Genomic DNA, 16,596 nt, shown 5'->3' with positions numbered 1-16,596 from the left:
TGTAACCTTGCGGCTACGCAGCTCCCTTATTATTTGGTCTCATTGTAATGGTATATTCAGCGCATAACCTCCCCCTACCTCCCTACCCTACCAACCCCCTCACGGTGAACGGAAATGTTGGCATCGTTCATGTCTCGTCATGTCACGTCGTGCCAATAATAGAGCCATCACCACCATATATTAAAGCACTTTCGGGTTTTTGCTATAACGGCATATATTATTGAAAGGAGAAATCAGCTCTTCAATTTTCAAACCTATTCGTCCTGTGCCAGTGCTCGAGCTATTACCACCACAACAGAAAGAATATTTTTTAATTGTAAATTTGATTGTCATGAGAAGGACAGTGTTTGTCTTCGAACAATTGCCCTCAATCATTAAACAAAAACCGAATTTTGTTTCGTTTAGTAGTAAATGACATTTTTTTCTGCTGCTTCCACAGCAACCACCATCCACTTTGTCTATTCTACAGGCGGCAACTGTCTTCTGTCGTGTCGCAACCGACAGCAGAAGGTGGTTGCGAGAAGAGAAAACTCAATTTAAAGTTTGTTCCACTTAGTATTTGGCTGTTTCCTCCTATTTTACTGCAGCACCTTTAGATGTCGTACCGAAAAACTAATCACAGCGTGCTGGAAGGTTTGTTTTCTTAGTGGTGAAAATTTCGTCGGGATTGATACATGCGTTGAAAAGTTGGCCAAGATGGAACGCGAGAGATGAGAAAAAAATGTGCACACTTACGTTAAAACCCCAACATGGTCAGGAGGAATGATCGCCAAGGCTCTCAACTACCGAAATCGTCTGTGAATACCGTGCTCAAATGTTATCGGGACAGTTTGGGGTCTCTCTCCGTGATTTGGCGAAAAGGTTCAACGCAGCACATAGTACAGCTCGTCAAATCTGTATACGTGGGGGATTACGGTCGTATCATGCCAGCAAACAACCCAACAGGACGCTGAAACAGAACCTGATTGCTAAAACTCGAGCAAGAAAGCTATACAAGCAAGCCCTGACAGAGTATTCGACGAGAATTTCGAGAATTCATCAGAACAGCAGACAAATAGTTTTTCTCCTTGAAGTTTAATGAAAACCCATATTTTTACCAATTATGTACGTTATTTTCTCATTAACCCTCTAATGCCCAAATTAATTTTCAGACGGACTTCGAAAACATCATTATGAATCTTTATAAACATTTTTTAAGTATTGAAGCTTTTTAGAGGTGTAAATGAAGACCGTCTAAACGCGGCACTGGGTACTAGAGGGTTGAGCAATCGGAAATTGTGTGCGGTCAAATTCTAAATGAAACAAACCTTGACTTTTACTTGGTTGCTGCTGCTGCTGCTACCGGAATAAAGCGAACATCCAATTTAACTTATTAGTAAAAAGCTGCGCAAACTTGACAGGCCCACAGAACATCATACAACTCTATCGGCAAAAACAAGATAGTTATGGTGAATTTCATTGAAAAATTGGGTCATCCTAATTTGCGATAACAGGAAAATGTGCGCTCCATTATTTTGCACAAGTTTGTTGAAAAAAGATTTTCTCTAGAGTATTACTATCGAGCTCTAGATTCCTCCTAAACCCATTCCCTAGAACGCTATGTAGTGATTAAGACAACAGTTGGTAATAGAATGAATCTATATTGAATTCAGTGATCACTAGATCCTATACAATAGTTAAAGATCCTACATCTCTCCTTTCTTTTAATACTATTATACATGAATATTTAGGTAATCAAATTGAATTTAACAAGTTTAGGTTGTAATCATTCAGGTACAAAGGCATTCTCTTCATTCGCTTCGATCGTGGCTCTATGCAAGTATTAAGTGGAGTTTCAGTTATTTCAACTGGATCGCTTGAAGGTACATCTGATGGTGTCGCTATTGGATTATGAATAGAAGTTGGTGTTTGATAATCAGGAAGATTTGAGTTTAAGTCATGTTCTTCTAAGGCTCGATTATATGTAGACACGGGGTTTTTACTCCGTATACATTTGGCGTGGTTTACATGTCGGTTAAATATTGCTCCATTGATGAGATTTTCCAGAACCAGTCGTGTCCCTTCTCGACGAATTACAATATGTGGATCAGGATGGAAAGTACAGGACAATTTATTTTTCTTCACAAAATTCTTTACTACAACTTGATCTCCTATATCAATGTTAGAAGGTTTCGTCTTTCTTTTTACATTAGTATATTTCCTTCCTTTCTCCTTCGATTTTTCATCATTTTTTCTAGCTTGATCGAGATCGATTTTCCGGCATATACCAGGAAGTTTATCTTTGATGTTCCAACCAAACATTAATTCTGATGGAGAAAAATTTGTTATGGAATGAAAAAATGTTCGATATGAGTGTAGAAAATCCTGTAGATCTGTTTCCCAGTTTCTGCCCACAGAGGCACTTATTTTGAGTATTTTTAGTAGTGTTCGGTTTTGTCTTTCCACAAGACCGTTTTGGAAAGCCGCATACGGAGTTGAATGTTTTATCTTAATGTTGTTAGTTTTACAAAAGAAAGGAAAATCACTAGAAGAAAATGGTTGACCGTTGTCGCATATTATTTCGTCAGGATATCCAAATCTAGCGAACATTTCTCTTAATTTCCTAATGGTTGTCGTTGAAGTCATTGACGTAACTTTCGCTACCTCAACAAACCTGGAATAGCAATCTGTTGCCACGAGTAAATGAATTCCACCTGTTATTTCGGTAAAATCTATAGCAATTTTCTCCCAAGGTCTATTGGGCATTTCTGACCTCGTAACAGAGTGAGTGTCTGGATCTGATACTAGAAGGCATCCGTGGCAGTTTTTTACAAACTTTTCAACCATATCGTCTATTTTAGGCCACCATACTTTTATACGAAGTCGGCGTTTTGAGGAATAACAATACGTTGATCTTTATATATTAACGTCCCATCATATGAAAGTTGATTGGGCAACTTTTTGTAACTCATCAGAGTTTTCGGCCAACGTCTTGTATCATATGGTAGCCATTTGATCAGTTCTTGAAGTTCTGTATCATTTTTTATTGCAGCCGTGGTTTCTTCAATTGAAATGGCTACAGGGCAGATATCAGCAGCTACTACTCTGATTATCCTTTCGCATTCTTCGTCGAAACTTGGGCTTGAATCTTGATTTGACTGGCATAACCTCGAGAGTGGATCGGCAATATTATTTTTTCCTGGGCGATACATTATTTTGTAATCATAAGACATTAACCTCAATTTCCACCGTTCAATACGTGGTGATGGCTTCAAACGATCTCCAAAAATAATCACTAATGGTTTATGATCGGTGATCAAGTAAAAGAATTTTCCATATAAATAATAATAGAATTTTTCACAGGCCCACACCAATGCCAAGGCTTCTCGCTCCGTCTGAGCATATTTCCATTCAGTTAAAGAGAGGGTTTTTGATGCATAACAAATTATACGGTATTGACCATGCTTATTCTTCTGAACAAGGACTGCTCCGAGACCAATGGGACTTCCATCAGCGATTACAAAGGTTTCGTCATTCACATCATAAAACCCTAAAGTTTCCTTATGTAGCAAAATATGTTTAATCTTCTCAAATGCTTGTTGGTGGTTCGTATCCCAGTTAAACTTGGTTCCCTTTCTTGTCAATAAATTCAATGGATGGTTGCCATGTCTGGAATGTAACGGTGAACGAAGTTTATGAGACCAAGAAAACTCCTCACTTCCTTCATAGATTTTGGTGGGTTTAACTTCTTGATAGTTTCTTGATTTTTCTTGAGCAATGGATATACCTTGCTTTGAAATATGATAACCAACAAAATCAATTTCTCTTACTGCTTCCTCAACTTTGGAGTCATTGATCAAAATGTTGTGCTTCCGCAGACGTTTGCGTACTAAATTGACTCTATTAGCCAGTTCTTGTTCATTGTTTTAGGAATGAGTATGTCATCGATGAAAATGATAAGCCAAGATAAATCGGCGAAAATTGTTTCCATTACTTTCTGGAATAACTCCGGAGCGGCCGATAATCCGAACATGAGTCTTTTGTATCGCATCAGTCCAATAGGACTAATGAATGTGGTGATATAACGACATTCTTCCTTCAGCACAACTTGGTGAAAGGCTTGTTTTAAATCGAGCTTTGTAAATATTTTATTCGTACCAATTTTTTCGTCATCTGCTCCAAAGTTGGGAGTGGGTGAACTTCGCGAACAACAGCTTTGTTTGCTTCACGAAGATCGAAAATAATCCTTACTTCATTAGCACTTTTCCGTTTAACTAACATAGGGGATATCCACTCTGACGCCTCAGCCACGCGTTCATTAATATCTTGTTTCTCTAGTTCTTTTAATTTCATCAGCGTAAGATCTTCTAAAGGGACACATTTCATAATTAATCAATCGAAAACTCCTTACCAGTGATACAAGGGAAAGGATCAGACTTAACTACGTTCAGAAATTTTATTATATCTAGCTTGATAGCTGTATCTCCAGAGAGTAGTGAACATTTTCCTCCTTGAATGACGTACAACGTTGTCTCAACACTTTTCCCTTTGAAAGCTATATCCGTATTTATTTCACCAAGAACTTTTAATGAACTTTAAGATCCATAGGCGGTGAAGACCTTGTTGCTCCCTTTCTTGACACTGTATGCTTCGCATCCAGTAGACTTCAACATCTTCCAGTCACTTTCACTGAGAATGTCCTCATCTGCGCCAGTATCGATAATTAGCTTCAACAAAACGCCTCCTATTGTAACTGATATGAATCGCTTCCTTGATCCGAGGTGAAATAAGTCAAATATCTGGCTCTCGGTTTTCTTATTGGCGTCATCTCCACTAACTTCTCGTACCAATCTCTTCTTTTTCTGTGGATGAGTTTCCTCTAGTTTATTGTGTTTCCAGAAATCCTTTTTTCGAAAACAGCATCGAGAAAAATGTCCGATCATGTTACAGGTGTTACACTTTCGGGACAGAGCAGGACAAACAGGGTCATTAGAGTTGTGCCGTCCATTGCACCGAGTACATCGGTTCACCCGCTTTGCATTAGTTTTATCCCATGTTTTTTCAACCCTTCGTGCCTTCATAACCGTAACCGGATCTGTTTGTACTGTATTGACGGCAATTCTGTTTGTTATTCCGTTTTCCCATGCATTGAGTTGAAATTGAACCGATTCATGAGTTCGACTCATAGTTAATACTTCTTCTAGTGTGTGATCTTTCTCCAAGCATTTCCTCTTCAGTTTTTCGTCCTTCGTGGTTGAAATGATTTGATCAACAATCATACTGTCCGTTTGATTTTCAAATGAGCAATTCGTAGCTAGTTTCTTGAGACGGATTGCAAATTTATCTAATTTCTCCTTCGCTTCAGGTACCATTTGACGGAATGTTTGTCTTTCATACGTCTTCGAAACACGTGGAATGAAATACTCGTCAAGCAGTTGAAGAGCAGTTCGATAACGGTTGTTCAGTGGATGCGAATCGTCGATTTGTACTTTAGACACAATTTTCCGGATATCTGATCCACCGAAGAGCATAAGAGATTTGAATTTCTCATCGTGATCAACTACGTTCGTCTAATAAAGATAGGCCTCAAAATGTTCTCGCCACTTTTCCCAACGAACAGCAGGTGGGCCTTCATCATTATCATTAAATGGGGGAACTATTTGATTGACCTGTAAATCATAGCAAGCACTGAAATAAACATTTGACAGAATTTTTTTTTCATTCAACAAGAGACACATATTGTTTGATTTTATGTAAACTTTCCGAGGATTATTCTAGGATCATTTCTTAGTTTGACTATTTCTGAAATCCAGGAGATTCATCCCGATTTTTCAGGTCTCTGTGATTTCCTGAGGGCCATCCCGAATCTACGTCGGGCCTCGAAAAACGTGCAAAATTCATCCCGAATGTTTCGGGTTTTGCTAATGAGGTCGATGTTTATTCCATGTATTACGAGTTTCATTTCAGTTTAAATTCCTATGAGAATCATCCCGTTTTTATAGGTCTCACTAATACATCTCGAGGGCCATCCCGACTATCTCGGGCCTCACTTGTCATATTTTTTTTTTTAAGACAGGATTCTATTTTTCGAAATATGATTTTTTTACGTACCATGGAGAACGCCATCGATTCAGTAATCTGCGAAATCTTCTAGAGTTCAAGATAAATCAACTGTAATTTCTGAAATATTTTTCTCCTCGTCGCCTCGTTGATGTTCACGTCGGAGTGGGTGAGAGTGTTTGAGTCGGTTTTCAAATGGCTAGGGGCACCAAAATTTACAGGAATGGTTAAACAGTTAAAATCAGGGCTGTTATTTGTACGTTCGTTACGGTCAATGTGAGAATTTTACTATATCTACTGTGACAACCAACAGGTACAAAGAGAAAGAGCGAAAACGAAATGACTATGAAAGATATCACTTAGAGAGAAATATTTCAAGAGAGGCAAAACGTAAACAACACTTTGTGCTGCTTTTTGTAACCATTGTGTGAGAACAAAGTGCTTCAGTTTGAGTAATTTGTGTTGCGGGTGGAAAAAATGCCTGAAAAATGGAACCAATAAAATGATTCGTCGAAGGAGAAGAAACTAATGCTATATACATTTTTGAGAATTCATTTTAACACAATTCTTTACAGTGTGGGAAGAGTTTTTTTTTTCTTCACATATCATTTATTTAACACGGCACAAATACAATTTAATGTTCAACGGCGCCAATTATACTTACTCACTTTCTAAGATATCTTAAAAAATAAAAGCAAATTTTTTATCCACGCTGCCGACTACGAGCTGGAATGAAGTCTAACTTAAAACTAACATGGATTTTTCAATCAGTATTTTGTTGTTAAATGGGCGTCGGATGATCTTCGAATGGCCATGAATATTCAGTATGTATGGCATGCCCTGCTGAGCCACGATGTCATGAGCTGGGACAGGGGCTTGTAATCCTCAGGTCTTTGCCGGAGGTATTGTGCGGGGCCTAGTGCTGTGCTTAAGGTTCAAACGTGTTCTTGTCGTTTTGTAGGCGGAGGGGAACGGGACTAGACTGGGGCATGGATGGATTTTAGGAAAACGTATATAAGGGACATGCGTGGGAAGAGTTGTGTTTCTTAGGACGTATTACGAACGTCCGAACATGTTTTTGTCCCGGTATTCCGGTAGGGTAATAATTACTCATATACAAAAAATTGTCCCTTCGAATCGTGTTTAGAAGTTTACTCAGTCGAAAATTCCCGGAGTCCGATTGAGCTGGAATTTTGTGTGAAAACATTTTTTTAAACGACAAAACTTTCGAGCTTTACTGCTAAACGAAATTCGAAGGTCTAATTTCCCCATACGTTCCATCGACCGCTGCCAAAGAACTTTTAGGTCGAAGAAAGTCGATTTTTTAAATTTTGGTTTTTAGATAACACCAGATTTTGATGTTTCCAGCATTTTCAAGACATTTGGCATCAAAAAAACAATTTTTTTTTGATATCGACAATTTCATGAACTTGTGCATTTTTTCTATCGGTCGAACGAGGGAAACTTTGACCGCATCGAACCACGTGTTCCCGGAGTCCGAAAAAGCTGAAATTTAGCATGAGACTTTTTTCGAAGACGAAGTTTTTGGGCCCAATTCCTAAGCGAAATTCCATAAATCGATTCCCATTGCCACCCTACTGCTCATGTACGAGACATGTTGCGGCTATTTTCGAGAAGAAACTATTTTTTAGAGTTAAAACAAAATCCATCAAGCGGCACTAAAAATTAGTTTCAAAATTTCTTCAGTAGGAATCAAATGCATTGATTTTGGTTGGCCAAAACCAAAAATAAATTTAGTTCATTTAGTACCAAAATGAAAAACTACACAGCGTCAATATATATAACACTGGAAAACCGGGTGGATGAATTGCAAAACAAAAGCATAATGCAGCGTTAGTATAAATAGATTATTGCTCACTTTTGTCAAATAACATTCGATAATCATTGCACCCAGTAACCCATAAAGAGAGGCACAATGAGTGGTGTCGCACACTTTGGCAAATGCACAATGAGTAATACAAAAGAGCGAATGGGGAGAAGAGAACACAAAAAACACATCCGAAATAGCATACACTGTTTGATGGCCAATGTGTTGTGTACAAATTCGTGTGGATCTGTCCGCACTGAGGTGAATTCCAGCCCTGGCTGTAATCTTTTATTTTTCTAGTTTGAGCTTTAGGGTCTCAATTTATTCTCTTTCGTCGACCAGCGTCACTCAAATAATTACATTGGTCAAAAATGGTTTTGCCCTAGCACACAAACTGTAAAAATACAAAAGATTATTGCTTTGTAACTATTCCTGTGAATTTTGGTGCCCCTAGCCTTGGAAAAGCGTAATTGCTTACCGGGCACGTCGTTTCTATGTTTGCTAACGGGCAAATTTCATTTAACTCTGAAGACTTTATTAATGTTTCGATTTAGGTAGGAGCACCTAAATTAACAGAAACAGGAACTCAAACTGATAAAAAGAAGTTTATAGTTTTTTAATTGTTCCTGTGAATTTAGATGTCATTAATCAACTTGGAAGTGCGTCAAACGGCCGTAGAATAATTGCTCACCGGATTCGTCGTTTCATACTCCGGACTTTTCGGACTCGTAAAATAAGTTTTTTTTTCGTGAAATTTAATTGAAAATGACTTTACCCTTTGTTAGACTTTGGGGCGTATTAAACTTTCGTTTAAAAAAAATATTTTACTGATTTATTTTGTATTGCTTGATTTGCCGATGTCTTTCATCCAGTGGTTTCTTTCAATCTTTTTTTTGCATTGTGTTTAATAATGAAAATAAAATATTTGCTGTTTCGAAAATTACTCTAATGTTCCCTAAAATTGTGGAATTTGTTGTTGCTGATTCAAAAAAAAAAAAAAAAATAAAAAAAATGCATAGCTGAATTTCTTTCTGAATAACTTTTTGCTAGATTGAGGGGTTAAATAAATTTTCTATGAGAATAAACCATATCGAAGTAATGTTCATTTTTATGAGTTGTTGTTTAGAAAACTAAAAATTGAAATTTGACTATAAAACATACGATCTGCTGAAACCGTCAACTATCCTCTTCCGTTTCCACAATATATTTTATTAGGCCCCAAACCGCTTTACGTACAAAAAATAGCGAACTTTAGAAGATTTTTGACAAAAAGGAACGCATTAAATAAATCCATTCGAATATTCAATTATGCCCCATTTTCCAGATAATTGAGTCTGAAAGTGATGTTATACGTAATTGGGCATTCGCAAATAGCACGATAGAAGTGTTTTAGTAACCTTACCACAAAGGTAAAGTAACGATTCTAACATTAACTCTTCTGCACGATTTTTACTTTCAGCAAGCCTTCAAGAATCGTGTCGATACCAGCTACGTCGTGTCGCAAGAGCGGTTGCACAGGCATCGGGCGATGGCCATCATCAAACCTCTGGCCAACTTTACCGGAGAGTACGCTTGCATGGTTCAAACGTTCGCTTCGATTGACCGGAAGTCAGCCAAGCTGAAAATCATCGGTAAGCCGAAGTCCCTAAACAACTCTTTCTACACTGTGAGAGTATGCCGTTCGAGAGTAGTAGAGGTTAGGGTGTTCCTGATGTGGTTGTGCATATCGAGGAGCTGTTTAAACTGATTGATCATTATTTTCAGTTCAGTTCAGTTATTTATCTCTTAAATGTTATGAGTAAACAAAAAAGGTCGTCCAAAATTATGATTCACCCAGCAGTTTACTCAAGCCATTCGATGCGTTAATCTGCTTCGTTTCTAATTGATTTCACAGTTCAAGAGTCCAAGTTTGATCTCAACTACTACCTAAACGGGGATGGCTACATTACGGTCGACTGCCATGCACGGGACATTTCACCGCTTCCGGAACTGCAGATTCGGTAAGTGTCATCAAACTTCCCTTCCCATCGTTTTAACCGTGTATCCATAGTAGCGGCCGCGGCAGCTTCAGCTTGTAATGACCCGAACTACACTTTTCAACCATGTATGTAAATGGGAACGGGCAAAGTGAGCTCAAGCGGAAACGAGGATCTGTTTTGTAAAATAAGCCCAACGAATTTGATGTCGTGATCCATTATACGACCGGACATCGTTCATTCCCGCGTATGTGAAGTGACAGTGATGGATAGGTGGAACCTATCCACGGTACCGGCGGTGGAATGAGAAATAGTAATTTTAAATTTCCAATTTTTCATAAATGAAAAGTGTACTCGATTGATGGCGACCGTGTTTACGGTTCGCTGGATGACGAAAACTTAACCGGATACCGTGATCGATATGCATATTTACCGAATATTGTAAACGTAAAATCGGGTAGTTAGCCACCTGAAAGATTCGCTGCGTTATTCAAATCTGAGATAGAACGTTGGTGGTGTATATTAGCTGTCATAATGTTTTGACATGCCCGAATTTCAATTCGGTAATTTTCCGATGGATTTCGTAGCTTTGGTTAAATTCGAATAAATTATACTGTGATCTTTGCCGTGCATAAGATTGATGCTTACGAATAAAAAGCAACTTCTGGGAAACGTCATCGATTGAATCTCTTGTAACAATCCAAACGGGTTTTCTTATGCTATTAACTGGTTATTAATAAACAGAATATTTTCTAAGAACACGCTTGAGGAATCAAATTCATGTTAATTGAACCTACAAAGGGGTGAAAAATGATTCTCTGTTCGAAACACAATCTGTCTTTTGCTGACATGCAACCAACAACTGCTTTGTGTTCCTTGGTGAAGGGTATCGATTTTGTTGTAGAATAAAGCGATAAATATTAATAATATCATCACATTTATCCTTTTGTTGAATTCACGAGAAAGATTTGTTGAAAGAAAATAAATCTACTCTAGTGAATGTGCGTAGCTAAACGCCAAAATATATTAGGTAGCAAACCCGTATCACGAAATTGCTGTGTGATGATTATTTATTTCCACAACCCATGAGCTATCTCCACCGCACCGGATCCAATGGACGAAGGGCCCGACTAGATGAAGATAAACCACCGTACCATGTGAAGCACGAAGTAAAAAAGTTTCACCATTGAACCAGGATAATTGTTATTGTGACAGCTATGCATGGGAGGAGCTCACAACGAAAATGTAACCTGAAAGTACCTCCCCAGAAATGACTTTATCCTACGGGTTCCATTTGAGTATTCGAATAACAAAGCAAGACGATGGCTGAATTCCTTATGTCGAATCTATTTATTGCATTGCACAAAAGACAGAAAATCGATCCAGATAATTGGAACTCCTTTCACTCCAGAGGTTAATGCGATACTTTCCGGGACGATGATTTTCATTTTTTCTGAATCAAGCTTTTCTAGATTGTCATTCTCAATAAATAAAAAAACATCCCCAACCAACAGATTACAAAAAATCACGAAATCAAACCGTTTGCAAACATTTTCGATTCTGCTTTTTTTCTCTTTCTTCCGCCTTTTTACATGTTCCCGCACATCGGGCACGGAACGCCTTTCACCGCTGCTCGAACACCACACGCAGGATCAACGATAAATTATTCGAAACGCAAAAGCTCAAGTCGGTGCAGGGTGAGAATAATTTGTATAACGTGTCCATCAGTGGCAGCATACCGAAGGAGGAGCTTGAAAGTCCTACCACGATCGAGTGCTTCCTAATGGTGCCGGAGACCACCTACACCAAAAAGCGTTCGACGATTTATTACGGTAAGTGGCAGACATCACGGAAAGCTTGTTAAAGTAAGCGATTTTTTTCACTTTCTCGGATTTCGTGTGCCTTTCTTTGTCGTGAGTTTTGTGTACTGGCAATTGTTTATGTTTTATTGTTGTTCGTGTGTGTTGTTTTCTTTCGCCGCTTTTGTTTGTTGTTTCTTCACAAAGGCATGTCTGCTTGTCCGTAGCGAGTGTGCACTGGTTTGGAAATACGACTCGATATGTTGAACCAGTGATTGAATGTGATAATTCATAATTCTGTTCGCACTCCCCTTGCTCATTTATTTTGCTGGAATCTGCTTTATTCTGAGAGGTTTGTTTTTGCAACTGAAGAAATCTACTCTGCGTGCTTTTACTCTAAGTTAATTAGTGATAGTGAAAGTAACCAAATTTTGATAACTTAATCTGAAGAAAAGGCAGGTTCTTAAGCGTTCTTCTTTGACCTGGCCATGAATTGTCGTGCCCACGGGGAGATCTATTGAAGTCTCTGAAGACTTTATTGAAGTTTCCCTGTGGGCAAACAGGGAAACGACGAACCCGGCGAGTAATTGATCTGCACCAAAATTCAAAGGAATGGGTAAAAAGCTATAATCTTTTATTGTTTCAGTTTAAGCTCTAGAGCCTTTTTTTCGCTTTTGTCGACCATTGCAGTGTAATGTTACCGTCGCTGGCAAATTAAAGGATTTTGCGATTAGCCTTTCGTAAACACTATATTATCAATCACCATATCAACAGTGTAGTCATGAAATTGAAAAAAGTTATGTGGCAAGAATCCGGAAATTATTTTCCGCAACATTACTCAATACGTAAGTCGGGTCAATAAGTTGCCGCTTAGAAATGATTAGTTGGACATTTTGTGAGCACTTATTTTTCCATGCATTTTATGTATAAATCTTTTCTAATATGTTTCGAGGATTAAAAACAAAAATTGCGAAAACAGTCATTTCTTGATATAACGTTACTTTTAGTTCGATGTAGGACCAACGTGGTTTATTTGATTTGTTCGAATCCTGTCTACTCACATGCGGACGTAACATTTCAACTTGACTGTGCCAGATATATTTTTGGCAATGTGCGTTGGAATGAAAAAACAAAACAAAAGACAAAGACTTCTTGTCTGCCAATGTCGTTTGGTCCCATAAGCTTATCCTGCTTCTTTCCTTTTCGTAGTTATTAATGTTTACGAGTGCGTGGCACATCAGTGTAGGCTAATAAATAGCACCCTACATCCTGAAAACGTTCACCACGGATTTTTGGTACACTGACTGCTGCTGGTTTGTGGTACCTTTTCCTGCCAACTTTGGTCGGTGTGGTTGTGTAACCACGCTCGAGAACCACTCCTAGCAGTAGTGGTGACTCTAGACAAGATGGATGTGTTATTTCAATTTGTTTTGCATGATAACTTTTACGGGTGCGGTGGAAAACTCGCCTTCTTGTTGGTGGCTGTTTCTTGTAAGCAGAGGAAATTTTTATTAATTGCCTCGCTCGGCTTGTCCCGAGCACCCCATAAATCTGGACCGAAGCACTACTTGTACCGAGGGCATAGTAATGGGTGCTGCTTCAATGTTTGTGATAGTTGTACAAATGGTTTCGCACTTCTCGACAGAACGCTGTAACACATTTATTTAACACCAGCGATGATAAATAATAGATTAAGAATGAATCAAGTGAGTGATTTCGTAGGATTAGTCGACTTGACGCATCTTCTCGATAAAGTCGATTTCGAGTTGTTATTCATCTTATTAGAAAATAAATGCACCAGATACTGGTTTTAATTGTGAATGCAAGTTGTGAGCTGATATTTGAATTTATGTTAATAGCACAAACTTTGGATTTCAGTGTCCAGTTGAGAAACAAAATCTCGAAACAGAAAATCTGCAATCAGCTGTACCTATTCACATTTTTTTTCGCGAAACTTCCAAAGTAGTACGAACGGACTTGGAGTGGTTTTGTGTTTATTTAAATTACAACCGCACACTTTCTCCGGTAATCCGAGGATAAAGCTAGACAGACGCATGCTGAAAAAGCTAGTTGTAAGAAAATGCAAGCTTGTTCAGAAACACAGAGAAGCAAGGAAAATACATACTTAACGAAGAAAAATGGTTTCTTCAGAGGACTGGTTTTTAATTAGCGTGTTCTGCCTGTTTCTCCGTTCATTCATTTTGCACGACAACTGGCCAAAATAACTAATGGTAAAAAGCTTTCCCGATTGTGGTATGACCAGCTGGAGAGAGGGAAAAGAAAAATGGCAGTCGCTAGTTGAATCTTATGAAAAAAAAAGAGAAAAACAGAAACATGAAAAGTTGATTGTAAATGTTTGCAGCAGCTATTTGCGTTTGTTTTACGTCGTACCCCTTGGTGTAGTACGGAACGATGGCAACTCACTAATTAGTAAACTGGATACCAATTCACTTCTTGATGTCTTTTCCGAACTTAGACTGGCACTGACTGACACAATTTTTGATTGCCTCAACTCTACCGCGACAACAGTTACCATGCCACTCCATCGTCACGGGTTTGACGGAGGTGCATTGTACTAGCTTGTTGTAATGATCGTAATAAGTTTTAAATTTAATGCCCGAGTAAAGTTTGTATGGCTTTATTATAAAAATAAAGTGCTTTAATTGGAAACATGAAATTTGAACCTTTTATCCTGCATTGGATTGGAAGAGAAGCGAATAATAACACATGACTGTGGAGCTGTAATAAAAAGTACAAAATTAAGTTGGAAATACCCACGAAAAATCTTCCCAGATCCGGAATGTACAATGAATGAGAGTTTAAATCCATATGGGTAAATGAATGAAAGTCTTTGAATATTTAATTTTTCATTTATATTAATAAGATGAGAAATTGGGAATGCTGTAAATGAGCTATTGCCATCGACACTTAAGTAACATACGTTGCTGCAGAGCATATAATGCTAGTTTTTAAGCAGTATATGTCAACAAATTTCCAGATTTGGCTCAAAATTTGGGGATTGGTTCACATAAGGAACTATCACTATGAAAAAATCCCATCTTTGGTGCCGATTGAATTACCAAGGTGAGTGTCTACATTGGAAAGTAGATGGTTTTCAGGTTCGAGAATCTATTCCTAGGAAAAAATTTTTCAAATGGATGATTTCCATCAAATTACGTCAGATATCAATATGAATAACATAACATAGTGTTACGAATGAGGACATTGTGGAGGCTTCTGGCATTTTGGCTGTCTTTTTGAGAAACAACTCCGAGGTTTTAAAATCTCTATTTCAACATTTTTCAACACTGTTAACGATTCCCCAGTAACTGGAAAGAATGCTACATTTTCCCGATTTTCAGAAAGGGCGATAAACGCAGCGTGGAACGATATCGTGAAATTTCATCTCTGTGCGCCTGCTAGAAAGTTATTAAGGCCATAGTCCAAGACCATTTAATGTTCTGCGTGAAAAACTACAGCTTTACTGCTAAGCACAGTTTTTACCCCGGCTGATCATGGAGCTTACAAAGGCTGACCTGATTTTCACGGAAAAAAACAGAACAAACTGGTTAAAAAAACGTGACACACAATAAGATTGATTTTTGAAATTTTTTTACTAACCAAAGCATGCAAACGTTGCTTTGATGAACCTACCCAGTTAACCACAAATCGTAAATAAATGTATAAAAATTATCGCAAATATATCTCAACGAAATCGAAATCGTATAAAACGCTTTCTATCATGCGCAGAAATTCATCTATAATTGTATATCATGGTGGAGTCTTGCCGATTCACGATTGCAGGCTTAGAGTTATAAGACAATGTGAAACAAATCACTTTCTATCGGATATTATCGTATAAAAATACGTATATCAATTAATTGCATACCATTATTCCTCAGTATGTTTGTTGCCTCCAAAATAGTACGTATATGCTGTTTTTGCGCATATAATGCGAGTTTGTATGATATATATGAGTGCGGATCTTGGAATCAAAACATTATTATACGTATGAAAATGTTGACTGGGTACCCGATCCTGTACGATACTTAGCGTTTGATGAAATTCAGCGTAGAAGAGTGTGATTTGTTGCAATAACGTCACATGCATGATCGAGATTTTGACTAACAATTATCATGATCTCAACATTTAATCGCGACTTTTTCGTTAGTTCACGATAGGGGATGTCCTTTCCATTGGTGCGGTGCTGTCATTAAGGCACAAAATGTACTCAGTAATATTAAAAAAACTCCAGGCTGCTTGGAAACTTATTTTTCATTCCGTCTGGTCAGCCTAAGCTTACATCATTCCGTTTACGTTGTATGGATCAAAATTTTTAAGTTGATGCGGTCTATACGGACTTAAAAGCCGCATTCGATCGTGTCGCCCACGGCATATTATGTACTAATTGCGATAAACTAAGTGCTTCAGCTGAGATGGTACCATGAGTAGATTTTGATCTTTGTGATTGCAAACTACCAATAAATTGGGTACGCCTCAATCTAGCTGATTCCGTAGCAGCGTCGGAGTACCTCAGGGTAGTATTTTGGGAGTTCTAGTTTTTATTCATAAACGATATTACCAGACTTTTGCCTCCTGGAACAAGATTATTACACGAAGACGATACTTAAATCTGTAAACTCATGCAAACTCATAACGATTGCTCATTATTTGTTGATTAGTATCGCTAGTTGCTCTGTAAACAGCTTTAATCGAAAAAGTATCCTTTGGTTTATGATTACCACATTAGTGGAGGACAGTTGATGCGTTACGACTTTGTCGCTGATCTTGCACTGCACTCTGCCATGGAGAAACCCCGATATGCTGCTGCTCTATGAGGATCTGTTCGCTGGTTGGTATATTACCATTACCCAAGTAATACACGTTGTTATAGAACAGTTGGGATAACTCCTCTAATACAACCTTCAGTTATAGATTTCAGTTGACACTACCT

General features: G+C 38.1%; 1 protein-coding gene across 7 annotated transcripts in view; it reads left to right on the top strand.

Annotated features, from left to right (window-relative positions):
- LOC129720935 (uncharacterized) overlaps positions 1 to 16,596 on the top strand; it is a 233,423-nt gene that overhangs the window by 160,596 nt on the left and 56,231 nt on the right. For all 7 annotated transcript variants that reach the window (XM_055672864.1, XM_055672865.1, XM_055672866.1 and 4 more), the window contains exons 3-5: positions 9,327 to 9,498; positions 9,762 to 9,867; positions 11,494 to 11,675. In XM_055672864.1, the coding sequence (XP_055528839.1) occupies positions 9,327 to 9,498; positions 9,762 to 9,867; positions 11,494 to 11,675 (460 nt within the window). The remainder of the gene's footprint in view (positions 1 to 9,326; positions 9,499 to 9,761; positions 9,868 to 11,493; positions 11,676 to 16,596) is intronic.

The sequence above is a fragment of the Wyeomyia smithii genome, chromosome 2 (assembly GCF_029784165.1).
Source record: "Wyeomyia smithii strain HCP4-BCI-WySm-NY-G18 chromosome 2, ASM2978416v1, whole genome shotgun sequence".
NCBI classification, from domain to species: domain Eukaryota; kingdom Metazoa; phylum Arthropoda; class Insecta; order Diptera; family Culicidae; genus Wyeomyia; species Wyeomyia smithii.
The sequence above is the reverse complement of the archived record's forward strand: the minus strand, read 5'-3'. Positions and strand labels throughout refer to the sequence as shown.